General features: G+C 41.2%; 1 protein-coding gene across 5 annotated transcripts in view; it reads left to right on the forward strand.

Moving 5' to 3' along the window:
* The window catches only part of LOC129731536 (cyclic nucleotide-gated cation channel subunit A), a 295263-nt gene that overhangs the window by 227966 nt on the left and 44331 nt on the right, over nucleotides 1-22966 (forward strand). For all 5 annotated transcript variants that reach the window (XM_055691617.1, XM_055691619.1, XM_055691618.1 and 2 more), the window contains 2 exons: nucleotides 17783-18051; nucleotides 18151-18421. In XM_055691617.1, coding sequence (XP_055547592.1) covers nucleotides 17783-18051; nucleotides 18151-18421 — 540 coding nt within the window. The remainder of the gene's footprint in view (nucleotides 1-17782; nucleotides 18052-18150; nucleotides 18422-22966) is intronic.

Consider the following 22966-nt stretch of genomic DNA (forward strand, 5'->3'; position numbering starts at 1 on the left):
AGTTTTCTGTCAAAATTTCATTCATGAATTGAGTTCAGAAACGTCTTGTAAAATGGTCTATTCTGAGCTTTTTTTTTTGTTTATCTATAATTTATTTGACACGGCACAAATACAATTTAATGTTTAACGGCGCCAATTATATCTGGTAGCTAACTTTCTAAAGTATCTTAATAACTAAAAGCAAATTTTTTATCCTCGCTGCCGACTACGAGCTGAAACTAAATGTAACTTAAAGCTATAATATTTTGCATTAAAAGCACTGGTTTACTGTATGATGGTTTTCATTGCCATAGGTAAGCACATGTTCCGCTGCTGGGCCAAGATATTACGGACTGGCATATTGGGTTGTCTCCCTCAGGCCTTGAGAGTATCGTGCGCGTCTGATTACTGTTTCCGGATCCGGGGTCTTAACGTGTTCTTGTCGTTAGGCTGGATGCAGGCGGAAGGGGGTAGGACTAAACTGGGGCGTGGATGGATTTCAGGAAAACGTATATAAGGGACATGTAGGATAGGTCACGGCTTGCCAAGACATCACGAACAGGAACAGCTGGTCCTCTACCCTCGGCCCGGAGGGAAGTTATTAATTTAGACCTGGCGTCACGGTGTACAGGGCATGACCAAACAACGTGCTCTATGTCGTAATAACCTTCACCACAGGCACAGATACCACTTTCCCCGAGCCCAACACGACGGAGATGCGCGTCAAATCTATAGTGATTGGACATAAGCCGGGACATCACGCAAATGAAATCCCGACCTACATCCAACCCCTTGAACCACGGGTTCGTCGACACTTTGGGGATTATCGAATGTAACCACCTTCCCAGTTCCCCTCTGGTCCAAGCATTTTGCCAACTGATGATCGTATTCTGACGTACAAATGAGAAAAATTCATTAAAGGCAATTGGTCTTTCATAAATTCCACCGTTTGTTGCGCCTACCTTAGCCAAAGAGTCCGCTTTCTCATTGCCCGGTATCGAGCAGTGAGAAGGGACCCACGCTAAGGTAATCTGATACGATTTTTCGGATAAAGCACTCAGATGTTCCCGTATTTTCCCCAAGAAAATACGGAGAGTGCTTAACATCTTTCATCGATCGGAGAGCCTCAATGGAACTGAGACTGTCCGTAAAGATGAAATAATGGTCCGAGGGCATTTTTTCGATAATCCCTAGGGTGTACTGAATTGCAGCCAATTCTGCGACGTAAACAGAAGCAGGATTATCAAGCTTATGGGAGACGGTTAAATTGTTATTGAAAATACCGAAGCCAGTGGACCCATCAAGAAGTGATCCGTCAGTGTAGAACATATTGTCGCAGTTGATGTTTCGATAATCATTGGAAAAAATTTTGGGGATCTGCTGCACGCGTAAATGATCCGGGATTCCACGAGTTTCTTCTATCATGGATGTATCGAAAAACACAGTAGAATCAGAAGTATTTGATAAGTTGACGCGATTCGGAATATTCGAAGAAGGGTTAATATTATGGGACATGTGATTGAAATACAATGTCATAAAACGGGTTCGAGAATTAAGTTCGATTAACCTTTCAAAATTTTCAATCACAGGACGGTTCAAGACCTCTTATTTGATAAGAATGCGAGAAGACAGGCTCCAGAAGCGGTTTTTCAATGGTAGTACTCCAGCTAAGACCTCCAAACTCATCGTATGGGTCGACTGCATGCAACCCAAGGCGATACGCAAACAACGATATTGTATTCGCTCCAGTTTGATCAAATGTGTGTTTGCTGCGGAGCGGAAGCAGAAACACGCGTACTCAATGACAGACAATATCGTTGTTTGGTAAAGCCTTATAAGGTCTCCTGGGTGGGCTCCCCACCATTGTCCGGTTATTGTACGAAGAAAATTCACTCTTTGTTGACATTTTTTCATCAGATACCTCACGTGACAACCCCAGGTGCCTTTAGAGTCGAACCAGACACCAAGATATTTGTGTACCAAAACCTGAGAAATCGCTTTACCCATTAATTGTGTTTGAAGCTGAGCAGGTTCATGCTTCCTAAAAAAAACTACTATCTCAGTCTTCTCCGGAGAGAATTCGATACCCAGCTGTAAAGCCCAAGCAGACAAATTGTCCAAGGTATCTTGCAATGGTCCTTGCAAATCGGCAGCTTTGGCTCCTGTAACAGAGATTACACTGTCGTCTGCAAGTTGTCTTATCGTGCATGAATTTGCCAGACATTCGTCGATGTCATTTACATAAAAGTTGTAAAGAAGGGGGCTTAAACATGAGCCCTGGGGAAGACCCATGTAGCTAATGCGAAAAGTTGCCAAATCGCCATGCGTAAAATGCATGTGCTTTTCGGACAGCAAATTGTGCAAAAAATTGTTCAAAATTGGAGAAAATCCTTGTCGGTGAAGTTTACCCGAAAGAATGTCAATAGAAACGGAATCAAAAGCCCCCTTAATGTCCAAGAACGCAGACGCCATTTGTTCTTTGCGAGCATACGCCAGCTGAATATCTGTTGAAAGCAACGCAAGACAATCATTCGTCCCTTTGGCACGGCGGAAGCCGAATTGAGTATCTGATAGTAGACCATTTGATTCGATCCAGTGGTCTAAACGACGGAGTATCATTTTTTCCATCAATTTCCGGATACAGGATAGCATTGCAATCGGCCTATAAGAGTTGTGATCAGAAGCTGGTTTCCCTGGTTTTTGGATGGCGATCACCTTCACTTGCCTCCAATCCTGCGGTACAATGTTTTGCTCCAGGAACTTATTGAACAAGTTCAACAAGCGCCTCTTGGCATTGCCGGGTAGATTCTTCAACAAGTTGAATTTGATTCTATCTAACCCAGGTGCGTTATTGTTACAGGACAGGAGGGCAACTGAAAATTCTGCCTTCGTAAAAGGTGGTTCTATCGCGTCGTGACCCGGAGACGTATCGCAAACAACGTTTTGCGCAGGAACAGAGTCCGGAGACACTTTCCTGGCAAAATCAAATATCCACCTACTTGAAGACTCTTCGCTTTCGTTGACCGTTACGCGATTCCGCATTCTTCGGGCTGTGTTCCAAAGAGTGCTCATCGATGTCTCCCTCGACGTCTCGTTCACGAACCGACGCCAATATCCGCGTTTCTTTGCTTTAGCCAGGCTTTTGAGCTTGGTATTAAGCTCCGAATACCGCATATAGTCGTCGGGTATACCTCCCTTCTGGAAGGCCAAAAACGCGTCGGATCTTTGCGTGTAGACATCGGAGCACTCTTTGTCCCACCACGGAGTTGGAGGCCGCTCTTTGATCGTTACGCCGGGATATTTCTTCGTTTGGGCTTGCAACGCGGCGTCGAGGATTAAGCCCGCGAGGAGGTTGTATTCTTCAAGTGGTGGATGATGTTGAATCGACTCGACCGCTCTTGAAATCATTTCCTCGTATAACTTCCAATCGATATTCCGTGTGAGGTCATACGGAATGTCAATTGGTCGCATGCGAGTTGACCCGTTAGTAATTGAAATAAGAATAGGCAGATGGTCGCTACCGTGAGGATCGAGGATTACCTTCCATGTGCAATCCAACCGTAGCGACGTCGAACATAAGGATAGATCCAAAGCGCTTGGGTGCGCTGGAGGTTTCGGGATACGTGTCATTTCACCGTTGTTCAAAATAGTCATGTCGAAGTCATCGCAAAGGTTATAGATTAAAGAGGAGCGGTTATCATTGTAAGGGGAACCCCAAGCCACACCATGAGAGTTGAAGTCTCCCAAAATCAAACGAGGCGAGGGAAGAAGTTCTATTAAATCAAAGAGCAACCGTTGCCCAACCTGTGCTCTGGGAGGAATATATATTGAGGCAATACAAAGCTCTTTACCTTGTATTGTCATTTGACATGCGACAACTTCGATGCCTGGAATCGAGGGGAGGTTAATACGATAGGAAGAATAGCACTTTTTAATCCTTAAAAGTACTCCTCCATATGGGGTGTCTCGATCAAGGCGAATAATATTAAAATCATGGAAGTTGAGATCAATATTTGAAGTAAGCCAAGTTTCACAAAGGGAAAATGCATCGCATTTGTTTCTATTTATTAAAACTTTAAATGAATCCATTTTTGGTAAAATACTTCTACAATTCCACTGTAAGACAGAGATAGAATCCTTCGTATACGCAGATGAATTAGGCATCGAAGGATACAATCGCTGCAAGGAGGGGCCATTGGGCAGTCAACTGCTTCAAAAATGATCTAACTGTTGGGAGGAATGCTGTGAGAAAAATTTTAATTGAATCGGGTACATTGAAAGTTTAAAAAATCCAGTCCACAATGTCAGAAAATTTCACTAATCCAGAGTTTGTTTCATCAACTGGGAGTGCAAAAGGAACAACTGGGGTTTTAGATGTTTCTGGCAGTGCTGGGAACTTCTTCTGGGACTTTAAATTTGCAAGCCCAGGAGGAGTTTGCTTCGGTTTTTCCGCAGCACTGTTTGGTTTGTTTGTAACTTTCATTTCACTTTGGGAAATCTTAGGACCTTTTCGGGGAAGTTTAGGAGAGGAAATATTTTTCCTCTTTCTAGACGCCCCAGGATTGGCATAAGTTGTTCCCGCTGGTGAATCGTCAGAATCGGTTTCATCAGAGGACAACAGATCGAAGGGGTTCGATGTTATGGTAGGAGTGGTCACGGTCTTCTTCAGCATCTCAGCGTAAGATCGCTTTGAACGCTCCTTAAGTGACCGCTTGATTTTATCTCTGCGCTGCATGTACACTGGGCATGTGGAGAGCTCATGCTGATTTTCCCCGCAGTGAATACATTTTTCAGCATTTACACTGCAAGAATCGTTCGCATGAGTTTCTCCACACTTGCTACATCGTGCCTTATTGCAGCAGTAGGCGGCTGTGTGGCCTAGCTGCTTGCAATTGGTGCAATTCATAACACGGGGTACATACAATCGCACAGGCAGACGAACCCGATCGATCGAGACGTGGCTAGGGAGAGCAGATCCGGCAAACGTAACACGAAACGAGTCTGACGGAGTGTACACTTTTGTGCCTTTGACAAGAGACACAGACCGCAATTGCTTGCAATCTATGATCTTTACTTTTACGTCGTGACACAAAGCATTTTTGAAGCAGCCAAAACCGCTTGCCAAGATACACTCGACCGACAGACTCGAATCGGTTATGACACCGTCGATCTCCACGTCTCGTGCGGGTATATAAACGCGATACTCGCGTGTGAAAAGCTCGGAGCGAGCAATAGCGTTGACCTGTTCCAGGTCGCTGACCACGACACGGAGCTTGTTGGGTCTGACCTTGGAGATTTCGGTCACGGCCTTGTACCCCTCCGTCAGGTCTTTCGAAATCTGCAGGATGTTTAACGGTTTCGATTTCGGTCCTGCTTTTGGCAGAAAGAAAACAGTAAAGCTGCCCTGAGATCCGTCCGGGTAAAGCCTGGGGCGAGGGGGGACTGGAGAATTAACAGAGGAAGGGTTGGCAGGAGGGACAGGGTCGGAGGGGTTCGGGGATGGTGGCACGGGAGGCGAGGGATCTACATCCATCGCGCTAAATCTAGCGCACTAGCGCCGACAGAACACGTACCTCTTTACTTCTCCTTTCAGCAGGGTTGGTTGTCCGAACGGTCGAAGCTGCAGCCGTTACAGCCAGCAGCACCAATACAGCAGCTCCAAACAGCCACCAGCAGCGAGCCGGGTGTGTGATCACTCAGCACAGCGACACAACTCGCTGTCAACTGTTGGCTTCTTCTTTTTCCTCCTTTGTGTTGAGATTCTCGTATACTGCTGTAGCACAAATCACTTAGCAGCCAAATCCTATTCTGAGCTTTTGTTGTGGGACGTTTCGGACACACATATGCGTATATTACCTCTAACGAAATTGAAAACAAAATTTTGAAGACCTTTTTAAATTTCACTATCTCAACGTATTTTATAGATTTTTATGCTTCAAGACAAGCATGTTCGGTAAAAAACATTTCGCGTCAACGGGCATGTAATGACAAATTCTTTTTAACGTGGGCATATTGCCCCCAGTTCCTTTACCGTATCCGCTTTCTTTTGATTTACGGTGATTTCTAGCAGAAGCAACCACTTGCGCTTTTTGTCGGCCATCGCTAATTCTGCTTCGGTTGCTTTGTTTGCGTGACGATTGTAGTTGGGGGTCCTTCGCGAGCGTGCGCTCTAGTGGAAGAGGACGTCAGACTGCCATCTCGTATCGTCCGGTGACCCCGGTGTCGTCCAGCGCAATTAGGTTTCTAAATTGATCGTTAAGTTGTTAATCTGGATTGTTAGGTCCAGAGAGATGGCAGAGGACCAATACTTTCAGCGATCAGTGATTGGGTCAATTGGGTTGGGTCCTAAAGTTCTACACGGTTTCCTGATTTTTATGTATCAGCTGAAAGAGTGTAATTTTTTATGAGCAAAACGTGGTTGGTTAAAAATGTTTATCGTTGTTTTTTTGATTTTCAAAGGAAGAATAAAAAACTGCTCGAAATGTGTCAAACATACTTGTCATTCTCCTCAGTATGTGGAAATAGCGGAGAAATAATTCACCGCGAACTTCCCTTTCAGTATGTGCCTGCGTGTAGCAATGCTTTCATCGCAACTGCTTCTTTCTGCACTACAAAGTGTCTCAATCACTTACAGAGAGACAAACACACTTCCAGCTCACCCCACATCTGAGAGAAACATGAGGGGTGAATCACTCTGAGAATATGCAGAAGTACACTACAGTGTACACTGATTCACCGCCTCATAGATGAACCACGAGATTTTGAACGGTTAATCCGAACTCCTTTACCATTTTGAGTCTATCGCGCCTTGGTGTTGAAGTTCTATGAGTAATCGTATCAGGAGTTTCGATCTGCCGTACAGTGTACGCATGGTGTTGGTGACTTGTTCGTATGCTTCAATGCGTAACGGGTGTCCACGATGAAATTGCCACACACAAAATTGATTCGCAAAATTCGAGTTTTCATCCGATTGCCATCGAATTTTCAGGGAATGAAAAATAACTATTAAACTTCATTTTACCATTTTACTCGTATTTTATTCACAGTCCATACGCAAATGCCCGCACCTTGGCTTTAACCCTGGCCATAAGATTGTGCACAACCTGTGAATCAACCGTTTTTTGCATGTAAACCCATACTTTCTTCAGTTCCACGACTGTCTTCACTACCTTAGGTTGTTTAAGAAGGTGCTGCTTCATAATCGCCCAGTACTTTTCGATGGGGCGGAGCTCCGGAGTGTTGGGAGGGTTGAACATTTTTGGCACGAAATTGACCTTATTGTCCGCATACCACTTCAGCACGTCCTTGGAGTAGTGGCATGAGGCCAAATCCGGCCAGAAGATTGTTGGGACGTTGTGGGCCTTCAAGAGAGGAAGCACCCGCTTCTGAAGGCACTCTTTCATGTACACCTGTCCGTTCATCGTGTCCTGGGTCACGAAAGGTGCACTCCGCTTCCCGCACGTGCAGATGGCTTGCCAAACCAGGAATTTCTTCGCAACATTGGACATCTTCTGAGTGCGGACATGCTCCGGAACGCTGAACTTATCCTTGGCCGTGAAAAACAGGTTGCCGGGGATCTGTTTGAAGCCGGCCTCCACACATGTTTCGTCGTCCATGATGCAGCATTCAACTTTCGTCAGCATGCTGAGGTACAACTTCCTGGCACGGGTTTTGGCGGACTTGTTCTGCTTTTCGTCGCGATTCGGGGCCTTTTGTACCTTGAACGTTCGGAGCCCAGCCTTAGTTTTGGCCTTTTGGACAAAACTTCGGCTCAGGTGCAGCTTCTTAGCCATATCCCGAACTGAGACGTTCGGGTTTCGGTTGAAGGCCCCAACTACGCGGTTGTGATTTTTGGTGTTGTACGGAATACTTTTTCCTTCACTTCTGGGCTTCCGATCGTCAACCGTTCCTCGAATCGCTTATTCACTCGCTACACCGTGGAATTCGCGATTCCCAACGTTTTAGCGATGGAACGATGCGAGAGATCCTTGTTCTCGTGATGAATGCGCAAGATTTTATCACGCACGAGCTGTTCTTTCGACTCCATTTCCGCGAGTTTTGATCACAGAACTTTAAAACTTGCAGGATGTAAATAATGCACTATGAACTAAATCCACCCAAATTTTCATTAAATTCTACCCAACGGTTAAAAAGTTAGAGCAATTTCATGGTGTGGCAATTTCATCGTGGACACCCTTTATATACGAATATCGGCCAATCTTCCAGATTGCCAGGGATATATGGTAGTTCCTTGCCCATTATCTGTCTGGCTGCCATTTTACTTGCATTAAGTCCCCCGGTCGAAGAACGTTCGGCGATGGAAGCGGTATTATGGGACAAGGTGGATCTGACGGATCCAGTTGGGTCGATTTGGATTCAGACTTTGCCTAGTACGATAGTACAAAATTCCCGGGACCCTGGGATCCCGGGATTCCCGAGTTTGTAAGATTCACTATAGTTTCTTATGCAAAATTAAATACGTCCAACTGGTGCGACCTGAAATAAATAATTTAATAAAACTCAAAGTCAGTATAGTATTTCAATGTACAAATCATCTTTGCATGTTAATTAGTAAGCATTCAAATGCTCTGAGACTGACTTATTTTGAGTCGTATTGAACTGATTATTTAGTATTCTATCGTTTCCTTCCGGTTTGTCTCGGTCACAGAATACCACCGAACGGCGAAATAACGTAGTTAATTAACCAAAATTCTTGCTCGGAATCTTACGTTCTAACCAATAATGATATAAACTCCAAAAGGGTTTGAAATGTTGTTCTCCCAATGGAAATTAGATTTGAGATGCAGTTTATTTTAAAAAAATATCGTCATTGTGATAACAAATATATTTAAATAAAAAAAAACAGTAGCGAATAGGTTTGCTACCGCTCATGTAAACAGTAAATATTTACTGTAGTGTGAAAAATATTTTGCCAAAAAAGTCCGTACTGAATATAGCGAATATTTTCCGCATCCAATGCCTGCCTAACACTCAGTTTTCTCTTCAACAAACTGAAAGAGTTGGACACCAGTTTTCAATTAAGTGTAGCAAAAGCTCTAATCGGTGATTTCTAGAAATTGAACATCAGCGGTGATTCAGCAGGCTTGAGCAAAGTTTTACAGAAGGAAATAACATTTTTGAGCTTAACGGAAAATTGTCAGCGGATCTGAAGCGATTTTTTGGCCACTAGAAGACCCTTAATTCTCCTCTTCTGCAAATATATGCTACAAAAATCGATCACGAATTTTTGATGTTAACTTGAATATGTTTTGTATTTCATTTGTTTTTTTTTTTGTTTCTCATGCGAATTGAGATTCAAATTTTAAACAATTTTTTGTTACCTTTTACTGATGAACTTCATTTAAAATCTCATTTTGCTAAAAAAATTTGTCCGTTCCCGGTTCCCGGGAATTCCCAGGAAATGCGATTTTTCTTTCCCGTTTCCTGGGAAATCGATTAGCGAGAATATTGCAAACCATAGTTCCGATGAAATCGTAACTCTAAGAGTGACCGGTTGTTATCTAGATGGCCACGAAATTCCTGGCGTAACCTCTGATGTCAGCGATAGGCCTTTCGGAGATATCTATCAGTATTGAAACGCTAGGAAGAGTTTGTGGTAGCCTGACATCCTCGAAATGCTTTACGCTTGATCGATTTGATTCGGCAGTCCGAGCGGGTTTGACGGAATCGATTTTGTACAGGCAGGATTCGAGTGATAAATACTTAAAACCGGTTGTTCAGTTCCGGTATTTGGTCGATTCACCCGGATTACGATTCGGTATCAAATACATAAAAATGAATCTCATTCAACATGTCAAACATTTTTTAATTGGAATCGTGCTGCTGCTTCACCTGAAACATATTCTCTTCCGGATGTTGGCCTCCTTCTTCAAAAGAGCCTTCTTTTCTCCAGTCAACGAAGAGCATTCTTCGTCGTTTCCCTTTCCAGCGCTTCCTGGCAACACTGCCTATGCCCGCAAAGCTTGCTCCCACATTTTTTTCCTCTTCGAGCAGCTTCATTTCTACTTGTAGACGCCCAGGCATTGGGTGTGCTTTTTGACTTATGCAAGGACAAGCGGAGAGTGTTGCTGGATGTATCTGATGCAAATGCAAAATAGAAGACAAAACGAAAGCATTCGAGTAGACAAAATGCTCGAAAACGAAACAGATGATTTTTAATTCAGAGAAAAGGTTAACAACGTCCCTATCGCCTGACGATTTAGATTGAAAATGATTTAATCAGGCGCAGGCCACAGGCTTCTTCTTCAGATATTTCACCACTTATTGTAGATTGATAGTTGAATTATGGAAAACTAAGGAAAATGTTTCAAACGCGTATGTACTCATTCATTTTTCAAATGATTGGCTCATTTAAATGCAAACATCAAATAAATAGAAGATACATAAATACATTACCTGAAGTCGCATTTGAATAAAACTTTTAGTTGTGGCAGCCTGGGTTCATTTAATAGAGATGAAAATATTTCGAATCCCATCAGTTGAAGTTGAATCAGTTGTATGAAGTTTTCAGCAAGACGGAAGTTTAATGTCGTTTAAGAACTGACCATAGAATGCAGTAAAGTTCATCCAACAAAGTTTATTTAAAGTTTATTCAAGCTAAGAGAAGTTTAAAAATCCTTTTTAAACATGTCTTTTAAGCACAATAGAAAACATAGAAAAAAGTGTTTTTTCATAAGGTACAAATCGATTCTGCAAATCCCGCATAGGTGGGACTCGAAGTTTGGCAAGCCGCTTTCCTTTCGCACGTAAGTGCCAAAAGCTACTCTTATCAGAAGAAGACGTATTTCCACGAACATAAAAATATTCCAGCATCCTAAAACGGATTTATGCTGGCGGCGAAAATAGCTCGGTACGCAAGAATGTCCCCCTTGAATCAGAATGTATAGCCCTCCGCACGAGTTTTTTACGAGTGTTGAGTAGCCAATAACTTTCCGGGACCGAAACAGGCGGAATAACTTCCACATTAGCTGAACATCGTAAAAGTTGAATGGCGACCGCACAGCTAGAACTTTAATGTATTGAAAACAAATTCAACTGAATGGAATGAAACCGTTTACCATCACTCTGGGCACAGTTCCAAACTTTACGTTGGCACAGAACAAACTGCAGTGAAAATTATCGCCCCGAGATTTCTCAATGCCTATTGGGGCATGGCTAATGTTGCTGCTCCCATCGATTAGGCCTACAGTATTCTATTTGTTCGGACTGCGGCTTGGCCAATATCCAACGATGTGTCAAACTAACGATTTCTGACTTTGTTTGGGTTTTCCATGAATTGCGTCCGCCCCGCTGAGAGAGGTTGCATGTTATACAAACCGAAACTGGCCACAACCGATAGCAGGGCATCACGCAACCGGGATAACAGCTTCTGTCGGTAGTCCGTCAGAGGATGGTTGTAATTAATTCGACAGCATGCTGCTGAATTGCGACTAATTTGTTCTTTTTCTTGCTTGATGGACAGCAGCGAAATAGCAAATAGCTCGTATTTTTCTTTTCATCTACGGTTACGCTTTCTTGCAATTTGGAGATAAACCTGAAGCTTCCCACACGCAACAGGCTAAATTTATCCTGTAGATAAAGTAGGGTGTATTCGGAAATACAGCGGCTTTTCGTTTCGTTTGTGAGATTAATCCATGAAAAAAATCAATACCGTGGTGGAATTTGATAGATTGATGGCTATACCAATTTTGAACTTCGCTAGTAAAAATATCGATCCACGTTTCCGAAAACTACTTTGCGCCATTTATTACATAAAGTGCTTGGATTAGCAAGAAAAACAACCGTTGATAATCCATTAGAATAATACTTTATCGAGCATGTTATATTGTTTGTTATTTTCTTTGCGATATTAAAAAATTTCCCTAACCTTGTGAAGGGACCTTCGATTTTCCCCGGAGAACTTCTTCAACGTCGCAAACTTTCTCTTTACATAAACCAAATTTCCTCTTCCCGAATCCAACCAAACGTGAGAGGCTGAAGCGGCTGTTCCGTCACGGTTGACACTTCCACTTTAAACTTGTTACCATCACCAAACAAACGAACCGTTTCCTTTTAGTACGACTGCAACGTGCACTGGAAGGAAAGCGAAAAATGCCATTCACAGCCAGCACACCCGTAAATCTATGGCCCAGGAGGCAGCAACCTTCGCGGAAGTTCATTCAAAAAATAAAGTGAAGTCGAGTTGGAAAGATTACGTGCTCAACTGGAGCAGCTTTTACACGCACATATTGCTCTTTTTTCGTTTATCCTCTTTAGCACCTTGCTTATTACCTGAACGTTTCGCATGCCGAGACAGGAAGAACTGAAGCGACAAGCAGGATTGGGAAAATTGGGTTCTGTCCCTAACGACCCACGGCTCGGATGTCAATCAGTAGAACACAAAACTTAGGCATGAATCAAAGATAATCAGTTTCTGAGTAATCGGTGAACGCGAAACACTTCCTCCTAATTTGATAAAGATGTTACAAAAAAAGAAAGTGAGTCGCAATAGCGTTTTTGTTTTAAGGCTTTTTGTTTTTAGAAACAATCTTACTCCGATGATATGGAAAAAAATAGAGGAGCTGTTCACTTTTCAAAAAGATTTTTTTAGACGTTTTCAGGGGTTAAATTTTCAGTGTTGACTTGTTTTTGTTCTTGAGTAATGCACGGCAAACTAACCACAGGTATGTTTTGGCATAAAAAAAAGGAAAATGATACTAATACATAAACAAGTTTTTCGGAGATGCAATACGGTTTCGGAAACAAATCTTCATAATGTAACAACTTTACCTATTATGCTCCGATTTTCTTAAATGATCATTTTTGGATTCCTGATATTTAAAAGTTTTACAGGGTGCGAAAATTTAATGTACTTTCCCAAATACCATTTTCAACAATTTTAAGTAATGATAATAACATTCTCAAGTTCAGCTATCTCTATCAGGTTCTTTGAAACAAATTTGCTCGATTTGTGTCCTCCATTTTTATCAACGACATTCTCCCTGACAACGTCGGAAGCAGAACATGTCTTTCGAACGCAATCCTCCGGTATCGACAACCACGAGCGCTGACAGGCTTCAAAGTCTTCAAACTAGGATAGGATGTTTTGCAGGTTTGTGCTACAAAATACGCCCCAATCGAAAAATTCAACGAGTTACGATCCGGATCTTTAGGGAGCCACGACTCTTTCAACCAAAACTTTATGTGTACCACCAACCATCCGATTTGATCAGTGACATGGCACTCCATCCAGTTTTAGAACATCGTATTGATCCTCAGAGAGATCCTTCACCCAGGATCACTTGATCTTTAAAAAAAATTATATATATAATCTGCGCGGACCAATTTGGTCACGTTTAGCGTACGTGAAAACCGCAGACTTCCACTTTTCGAAATCCGCTGAATAGAACCATCTTATAGAGACTTTGTGATGCAATAGACTGTAGCAAAGTCCAAAAAGAAATCCGAATCGAAATCCAAATGGATGTCCAAAACGAAGTCTCAATTGAAGTTAAAATCCAAATCTCAATCGCAGACCAAATCTAAATCCAAATCGAGGTCCAAATTGAAGTTAAAATCGAAGTCCAAATCAAAGTCCAATTCGAAGCCCAAATCAAAGTCCAAGTTGGAGTCTAAATCATAGTGTAAACAGAAAACTAAATCGAAGTCTAGATTGAAGTTCAAATCAAAGTCTCAATCATAGTCCAAATCGAAGTCCAAATCTCAATTTAAATTTAGGTCCAAATTGAAGTCCAAATCAAAGTTCAAATCGAAATTAAAATCAACATTAAAGTCCAAATCGAAGTCTAAACCAAAATCCAAATCAAAGTAAAAATCGAAGTCCAAATCGAAATCGAAGTCCACTTCGAAGCCCAAATCGTAGTTCAAATCAAAGTCCAAATCGAATTCCAAACCGAAGCCCAAATCATAGTTCAAATCGCAGTTCAAATAAAAGTCCGAATTGTAATCCCAATGGAAGTCTAAAGCGAAAAGCGAAACGAAGCCCAAATCGAGGTCCAAAACAAGGTCTAAACCGCTATACAAATCAAAGCAAAAAAAAAATCCAAATCAAAATCCGAATCCACATCGAAGTCCAAAACGAAATCTCAATCGTGTCCAAATTGAAGTCCAAAGCTAAATCTAAATCTAGGTCCAAGTTGAAGTTCAAATCGAAGTCCAAATTGAATTCCTAATCGAAGTCCAAATCGAAATCCAAGTCGAAGTCCAAATCAAAGTCCAAATTGAAGTCCAAATCGAAGTCTAAAGCAAAGTCCAAATCGAAGTTCAAATCATTGTCCAATTTGAAGTCCAATTCAAAGCCCAAATCAAGGTCCAAGTCGAAGTCGGAAACGAAGTGCAAGTTGAAGTCCAAATCGAAGTCTACATCGAAGTCCAAACCAAAGTCGAAATCGAAGTCCAAATCAAAGCCCAAATCGAAGTCCAAATCAAAGTCCAAATCGAAGTCCGAATCAAAGTCCAAAGTCCAAGTCCAAGTTGAAGTCCAAATCGAAGTCCAGATCGAAGACTACATCGAAGTCCAAACCAAAGTCTAAATCGAAGTCCAAATCGCAGTCCAAATCAAAGTCCAAAACGAAGTCCAAATCTAAGTTAAAATCAAAATTTCAAATTAAAGTCCAAATCCAAATCCAAATCGAGGTCCAAATTTAAGTCCAAATCGATAACCGAATCACAGTCCAAATCGAGGTCCAAAACTAGATTCAAATCGAAGTCCAACACTAGATTCAAATCGAAGTTCAAATCGAAATCCTACGTAGACCTCAAATTGAAGTCCAAATTAAAGTCTAAATCACAGTCCAAATCGAAGTCCAGAACAAGGTCCAAATCAAAGTCCAAAACGCGATCTAAATCGAAGTCTAATTCTAAGTCCAAATTGAAGTCTAAATCACACTCCAAATTGAAGTCTAAAACTAGATCCACATCGAAGTTAAAATTGAAGTCCAACTTGAAATCCAAATTGAAATCCGAATTGAAGTTTAAATCAAAGTTCAAATTAAAATTCAAATTAAAGTCTAAATCGAAGTCCAGAACGAGATCCAAATCGAAGTCTAATTCGAAGTCCAAATCGAAGTTCAAATCACAGTCCAAATCCAAGTCTAAAACTAGGTCCAAATCGAAGTTCAAATCGAAGTCCAACTTTTAATTCAAAATGAAATCCAAAATGAAGTCCAAATTGAAATGAAAATCACAGTCCAAATCGAAGTCCAAAACAAGGTTCAAATTGAAGTTCTAATCGAAGTCCAAACTGAAATCCAAATTAAAATTCAAATTGATGTTCAAATTGAAGTCTAAATCACAGTCCAAATCGAAGTCCTGAACAAGGTCCAATTCAAAGTCCAAAACGCGATCTAAATCGAAGTCCAAAACGCGATCTAAATCGCAGACCAAATCGAAGTCCGAATCGAAGTCTAATTTGAAGTCCAAATCGAAGTCTAAATTTAGGTCAAAATCGAAGTTCAGAACGAGGTCCAAATCGAAGTCCATAATGAGATTCAAATCGAAGTCCCAATCGAAGTCTAAATCGAAGTTTAAATCACAGTCTAAATCGAAGTCCAAAACTAGGTCCAAATCGAAGTTTAAGTCGGAGTCCAACTTTTAATCCAAAATCTATCCAAATCGAAGTCCAAAACCAGGGCCAAATTGAAGTCCGAAATTTATATTTAAATCTAAATCGAAGTCCTAATCTAAATCCAAGTCCAAGTCCAAATCCAAGTCCAAGTCCAAGTCCAAGTCCAAGTCCAAGTCCAAGTCCAAGTCCAAGTCCAAGTCCAAGTCCAAGTCCAAGTCCAAGTCCAAGTCCAAGTCCAAGTCCAAGTCCAAGTCCAAGTCCAAGTCCAAGTCCAAGTCCTAGTCCAAGTCCAAGTCCAAGTCCAGATCCAAGTCCAAGTCCAAGTCCAAGTCCAAGTCCAAGTCCAAGTCCAAGTCCAAGTCCAAGTCCAAGTCCAAGTCCAAGTCCAAGTCCAAGTCCAAGTCCAAGTCCAAGTCCAAGTCCAAGTCCAAGTCCAAGTCCAAGTCCAAGTCCAAGTCCAAGTCCAAGTCCAAGTCCAAGTCCAAGTCCAAGTCCTGTGTTTGGCATGGATTCACATTGAGCGATTCATCCAATTTAGCGTCTTCGAAGGCTTTTAGTCGTTCTTTACGCGGACAGTCGTCAACATCGAAATTATTGTCTTTAAAGTGAAGAAACCAATGACGGCATGTTGTTTCACTTAGAGCAGTATTTCTGTAAGCTTTTCTTTAACTCTTGATGCGCTTCAGCCGCTGTTTTTAATTAAATGAGAAAGGTAATATTTTCCACAACTGTTAATTATTTGGCCCAAAAGTAGACATTTTCAGCAACTGAAAAAAAAACGCCACAACTATTTCATTACAATGAGATGTGCTAAACTTGACTAGCACTTTCTGTTAGAATTGCGTATCTAACAATAAAACATACTTTCCAATTCCCATTTATCCAGAAAAAAAAAACGAAACACATCACATTGAAATAGAGATGACAATTTTGAACAGTATAACACAGACCGATATCCTGCATCAAATTTTGCCATTCCAACTTGTACGCCCACCACATGAAAAAGGTTCATCTGTGGTACCTAGATAGAAAAAATTCTTTTCGACAAGGATCGATTTCCATCTTGAGAGATTTAGAAGAGTGTCGTTACGTTATAATAGACACTGACTATTGGCATACCTTGTCAGCTTAGCAGCTGAGTGCTGATTAGGTGAAGGAGAAGATGACTGAAAAAAGGTAGAAATGTCCACTCCGCAAAACGAAGACTAGAGCATTTAAGTTTTCTTTTAATTAGTAAAGTTGAATCGAATGATTATGGCTAGATGATTGATTTATTTTTTCTGGACGAACAGCAATAAGAAAATTATCTCCTACTATAGCTGAAAACTTTATCGCTGTAATAAAATTGAGTTAATTGATTGAAAATATTGTCTTTTGGAGTCACTTGGCTTCGTGAAAGCCCAGCAAAATAATCTCGCTCTGTTTGCGTTGAATAATTTATTACTTGTAGACTCTGAGACATGTCGAAATGAATCATTGATGAGGGATATTATCAAATGGCAGGTTCCTTGTTCTGTTTCTACTAAAAACATTAGCTTATTCATAGAATAAGTGAGCAACTTATTCCGAAAGCTGTATCCCCTAACAATTTAGGGAAATCATATGTCAGAACGGTTATCAATAGTGTAAAAACACGAGTTTGTCACTCTCTAAGCGTACAAAAAAGGCAGGCGTAATATAAAAATAGACCCAGTTCTTATTGAGCCAAGTTCAATTCACTCCATCGACAAATCGAGAGCGTCTGTTACAGTTCAAACCACCCCTCTCACTCGGGTGCACTAGTCATTTGATCGTTTTTCCGCAAATCCCCTCACGTATCGCAATATTGTCATCATCATCATCATCATCAGCATCGCCGCCCGGCGAGGTGAATCGCGCTGCTAGCAAACATTAATTTATTTCGCTTCTAGCTAATTGCGGAGATTTGTTTCTCCCTCTTGGCGTGCGTCTTCGAACGAATAATTATTCATTTATTCAACACCAGTAGTCGGGTCCAGCAGTTAGAGCGAACATTGTTGGTTCCGGTTGGTAGGGTCCCCAACGTACGACGCTAGCAACAGGCACTGACCTCTTCGTCGGGAATGATTCTGCGCGCGAAGACGCCTGTGTCGTCCTTTCACAGACGGCAGGAAGCCTAATTCTGTGCCGACAATTTAATTCACTTGTGCCGCTGAGGATTTTAATTTCGGTTCATCCTTTTCATTTCCCGTTTCGCAGGGTACCTGGAGCAGGGCTTGCTGGTACGTGACGCATCCAAGCTGCGGAAACATTACTTCTCCAAGCAGCGCTGGTGGCTGGACGTGGTTTCGATGCTGCCCACCGACCTGGCGTACATTTGGTGGGCGCCCAGTTCCTGTACCGCGACCCGACTACCCTGTCCAATTATAGTTAGGATTAATAGATTACTGCGTCTTCCAAGAATGTGGGAATGGTTTGACCGGACCGAGACGGCGACCGGTTACCCGAATGCGTTTAGGATATGTAAGGTAAGTGTCGTACAATTATTGGCCCACGAACGCTACCAGCTAAAATAATTAATATCAAATTTCCTGTTTTTTTTCTCCCTGCTACCGATGCTAATGTAGGTCGTGTTAGCTATTCTAGTATTAATCCATTGGAATGCGTGTCTTTATTTCGCAATAAGCTACGCACTCGGGTTCAGCTCGGACAACTGGGTGTACAACATTAACGGGGCGAAGAATCTCACCCTCTCCCGTCAGTACATCTACAGTTTCTACTGGTCCACGCTTACGTTGACCACGATCGGGGAGACGCCAACGCCGGAAAATGACGCCGAGTATCTGTTCGTAGTGGCTGACTTTCTTGCCGGGGTGCTCATCTTTGCTACCATTGTCGGTGAGTATAATTGATAGTAATCTTAAAACAAAGATACGTGAGCCAAGCTATATTGTCGATACCCGGCTTAAGCTTTTACAAAAAGGAACAAAAAATTCCAAAGATTGTTTGACTCCGGATGATTTTCGGGAAATCTCGGTTAATGCTACTGGTCATGAGCCCGACTCTTAAGTTTATTTAGGTAAAAAAATAAACTAGAATCTCTATTTAAAAAGAAGTTTCTCAAAAAATCACCTCTTTCTAAATACGAAATTCCATAACGAAACCATTTTGGAACCGAGATGAAACCCAGACAACTATATGTTTTCGGAAGCGAAAAGATTCTCATAAGCCGAGACTCAACCGCAGCCGCACTTTTGATATTTATATTAGTGAAATTAAATTCTTCATTCGGAGGCGATTAGTAGATTTAACCCCAAAGTCGTCACCGACTGCCGGTCCTTAAGTCCGGAGTCTTTTCCTTGGAGGTTGATGATTGAAATAGGTTTTGCACCTTCGCGACTCGGAGCCTTCAGTAGCTAAAATCTGTTATTGGTTCGTTCGCTCTTAACGATTATTTCAAGATGCTTGCGCTGTTGTACTTCCATAAAATAAAATTAAAGCAATGTAAAGAAACTTCATAACAATAACCAGACCTTAACATGTATTTTTCGCATTTCGATATACCGGAGCTTCGCTCCAATTATAATTATTCAAAATTTTGTTTCTTTCTGTAGGGCTCATTTCTTTTCAGCCAACTCATTAAAGTTAATTGAAACTTAACCTGTGTTCTGTGGCGCCACTCTGCCCCCGTCAATACGTTCCATTCACTCCGCTGCCGCCAAGAATATTTTGTGCAAATCGATAATGATTGCGCCTTTATGGCGCGCAAAAAAACTGAATATGTATGTAAAACCATTAGGAAGATCTTTTCATGCCATCGACAACAGGCAGTAAGCGCAAAAATTTATTCGGAAAGTTAATTAACAAATTTACCGAGTCTTTGTGAAGATGTGTGTTCTCTTCTGTGGCGAATTGAATGCTGACTTTCTCAACTTTTGTTTCAAACCGCCCATCATCTTTTACACAGTGAAAATGTCAACTCGATCCGCCATTTTCTTCCACCATCTTTGAAAATCAGCTGTTTTTTTTATCGTTTTGACACTTTTCTTCAACTTGCTCCTGATAATCGCCCAATATTTTTCAATTGGACGAAAATCTGGGCAGTTGATAGCTTTTTCGATGATATCAATTCCATTCTCCTTGTACCAATCCATGACTTCCCGGCTGTAGTGCAGGTGGCCAAGTCAGGCCAGAACTTCACCGGACCGTCATGTGATTGGATGAACGGCAAAATCTGCTTCTGGAGGCACTGTTCCTTGAACACCTGGCATGGCATGGTTGATCCGGTGTTGAAAACCTTGTTTTTTGCCTAATCTGCAGATCCCCTGCCACACTATCAGCTCCCAGGCGAATTTGTCAGCAAATACGAATTTAAACCGCTTGGCGGTATAACCTTAGCGTTTGAACATATAGAATTTTTGTCCTGGGAGCTGCGCGAAATCCATTTTTACATATGTCTCATCGTCCATTGAAATGGAGCCGTCGAATTTGGTCAAGACTTTCTCATACAGCATCCTCGCGCGGCGTTTTGTAACAAGATTCTGCTTAAGGGTCCTGTCTGGATGTTTGCTGGCGTGAAACGACCGCAGGTCTTCACGCCGACAGATTCGTCGAACAATGCTGCATGATGCCGAGAACTTTTTAGCCAAATCGCGCAGGGTGATTCCAGGATTCGCCTGAACTGCTTTGCAGACTTTCAATCTGCTTGTCAATCGTTCCACTTCTGCGGTTGCTGTGATCAGCGCGATTCAGTGTTAGCGATATTATCATTGGTTTCTCGTAACCGCCGCTAGAGGCACCACAGTAAATAGAGAGCTGCGACCGAATAGCAGGTGGATCTAATTTTATGCTTCAATGCAAAAGGCTAATATGCCCTAGCAGGAATAAAATCAAAAACAATGGTACATATCCTAAGTTGTCAAGCAATCTTCTGCAGAGCCTCATAGTGTATCATACCCCGATTCGAATTTTGCTTATTTTTAGGTTAAAGTTGATGAAAGTTAGTGAAATTAAATGAATTAGTCATAGTATTATAAATTACAAGAGTGTTAGAGTTAGAGGAATCACCGTTTTTTTGTAATAATTTGCAACTCAATTACCCATAAAAGCTTATATAAAATTCATGAATAGTTACATGTTGAACAGAGCCACAGACAATTCTACAATTTTAAAAGTTTTCAAATCTTAAGTGTCATTGAATGTATCAGATACGTCTTCATCAAGAGTTTAACTAACCTCGCGTCTCCATTGAAAAAAGCTTCCACAACTCTTCGATGGAGGCACTTGGTTGTAGAATGCTTGATGGAGGCGCATCTGAGCAATTCCATGGAAAACATTCCAATTTCAATATGTTTTCTTAGTTATCATTTTCGATTTGGCTGAAACTTTGCACAGGTTCCAATGGGTTAAAGTTATCATTTTATGTATATATGGTATTAATGATTACAAATATTTTTAGAACTAGAACGATTTGTTTGACCAGTGAGACGTCTTCGGCAAAGTTGTAGAAAAAAAAATTGTCTTATTGAGAAAAATATACACCGTGCAAAGAAAACTTTTTAGAAAAGGAATTGAAAATCAAACAATTTTTTTAATAAGGTTTGTTCTCAAAAATTATAAAACTCCCTAGAAATGTTCTTACGAAATACTCCTATGTTACATTTTCCCGTTAGCTCTAAAAAATTTTGGCTGACATATGAATCAAATTTTCTATGCCGAGTGCATATTTACTTCACTTTGTTGGCCGACGGACCGTAATTGCTTATTGATATGCAGAGACAGCTTCTTCTGTCTTGGGCAACTAATCTTTGGTCACCTCCTACACCAGCAGATCGTGAATACACCGAGTGCGAGGCCCACCATGGAGTCGATGGCCTCTTCCTGGCTCTCTGTTGAAGATAATTTTGGCGGCTCCTTTGTTGGGCATTCTGGCTACATGTCCAGCCCACCAAAACCTACCACGCAGTATTACCTTCACTATATCATCATGTTTGTATACCTAGTACAACTCGTGATTTATGCGCCTGTGCCACACTTCATCATCCAATTTACCTCGAATATCAATCGCAGAGCTTTACGCTTAAAAATTCCGAGCACTCGTCCATCAGCTTCCTTGGGTGTCCATGTTTTATGTCCGCAAAGTCCCAATAGTTAGGAGGATCAGCGTCATAAACAGCGCTAGTTTTGTGGAAGTTTGCAAACTACGGGACCTTAGACCTATTACACTGGTCGACAAAAGCGATTAAATGCTGCCCTAAAGTTCGAAATAGCTACCCTATAAAGAATATAGCTTTCACAATCATTCCTGTGAACTTTGGTGGCCCTAGTCATTACCAAAACACGTCTGCTCACGTGAGAGTTCGCTTAGCAATTGCGTTCGTCGCTTCAACGTTATGTTTTCGAGAAAACTTATTTAAGTCTCTGAAGAAATGTTAGTGACTGAGGGCACCAAAATTCACAGGAATGGCTAAAAACTTATAATCTTTCATTTTTTTCTGGTTTGAGCTTAAGGGCCTGTATTGACCAGTGTTATAGACAAAAATACTCTTACGGTTTGTTTTATCCATAAAGTACGGTTTGTTTTATCCATAAAGTATCGCTGCTGTAAGCGGTTATACAATGAAGACCAAATTCCTGCAAGCTGGGGTTTTTATACATGACTACTGGGAGCTGAATTTGCGAAAGCCGTGACGTGTGCACTAGAGCGAATAAAACAATAACAACAACTACAAACTGTTTACAAAGTTAGATCGGTTGCATGTTTTAGTGCTGGCTGTGCTGGGGAAGCTATGTGGTGATTGGTTGCTCGGTATGATTTAGATTATCCATGTTATTTACCAATTTTTCCAATACTGTATCTAAATCTTTGTGTTGCTTTTGTGATAAAAACTGATCGATGTATAAGCGCTCAAACTTTGAACATTGCGTAACTTCCAGATAGTCGTTAATACTTTTGACAATGTACATATATGTTCAAAAGACAAAATTATTATCTACAAACTTCTGGCTCTAAATTATAATTATCAAAAATTTGTCTAGAATCAAAAGAACATGTCTGAAACGTAATAAACCAAGCTGAGACATATGGTAAACAAACCGCTTTGACTCGTTAGTAGTTTTATTGTGGCGTCATTGACTCAGATCTGTGTGAAAATTTCCGATTTGATGCGAGCGAAATACAGTAAGGTCGCTTTTTACGCGTTTTTTTTTTCCGCGGGTTGCTTTCCTCCATTACTCAAAAACGGAACAAGATATCGACCATATTTCATTCACGTTTTTCGTTTTAGGCCACAAGTGATCATACATCAGTTTTAAAAAAAATCACAATTTTTGGTGTAAATACTCAAAATTTTAAATATTGAATTTTGGTCTCTAGATTGGCCACTATCATATTCAAACGAAATTTTAACGTTTTAGGACGGTTTTCTTTGTTATGTTTGCAAC

This window comes from Wyeomyia smithii, chromosome 3, assembly GCF_029784165.1.
Source record: "Wyeomyia smithii strain HCP4-BCI-WySm-NY-G18 chromosome 3, ASM2978416v1, whole genome shotgun sequence".
In the NCBI taxonomy this organism is placed as follows: domain Eukaryota; kingdom Metazoa; phylum Arthropoda; class Insecta; order Diptera; family Culicidae; genus Wyeomyia; species Wyeomyia smithii.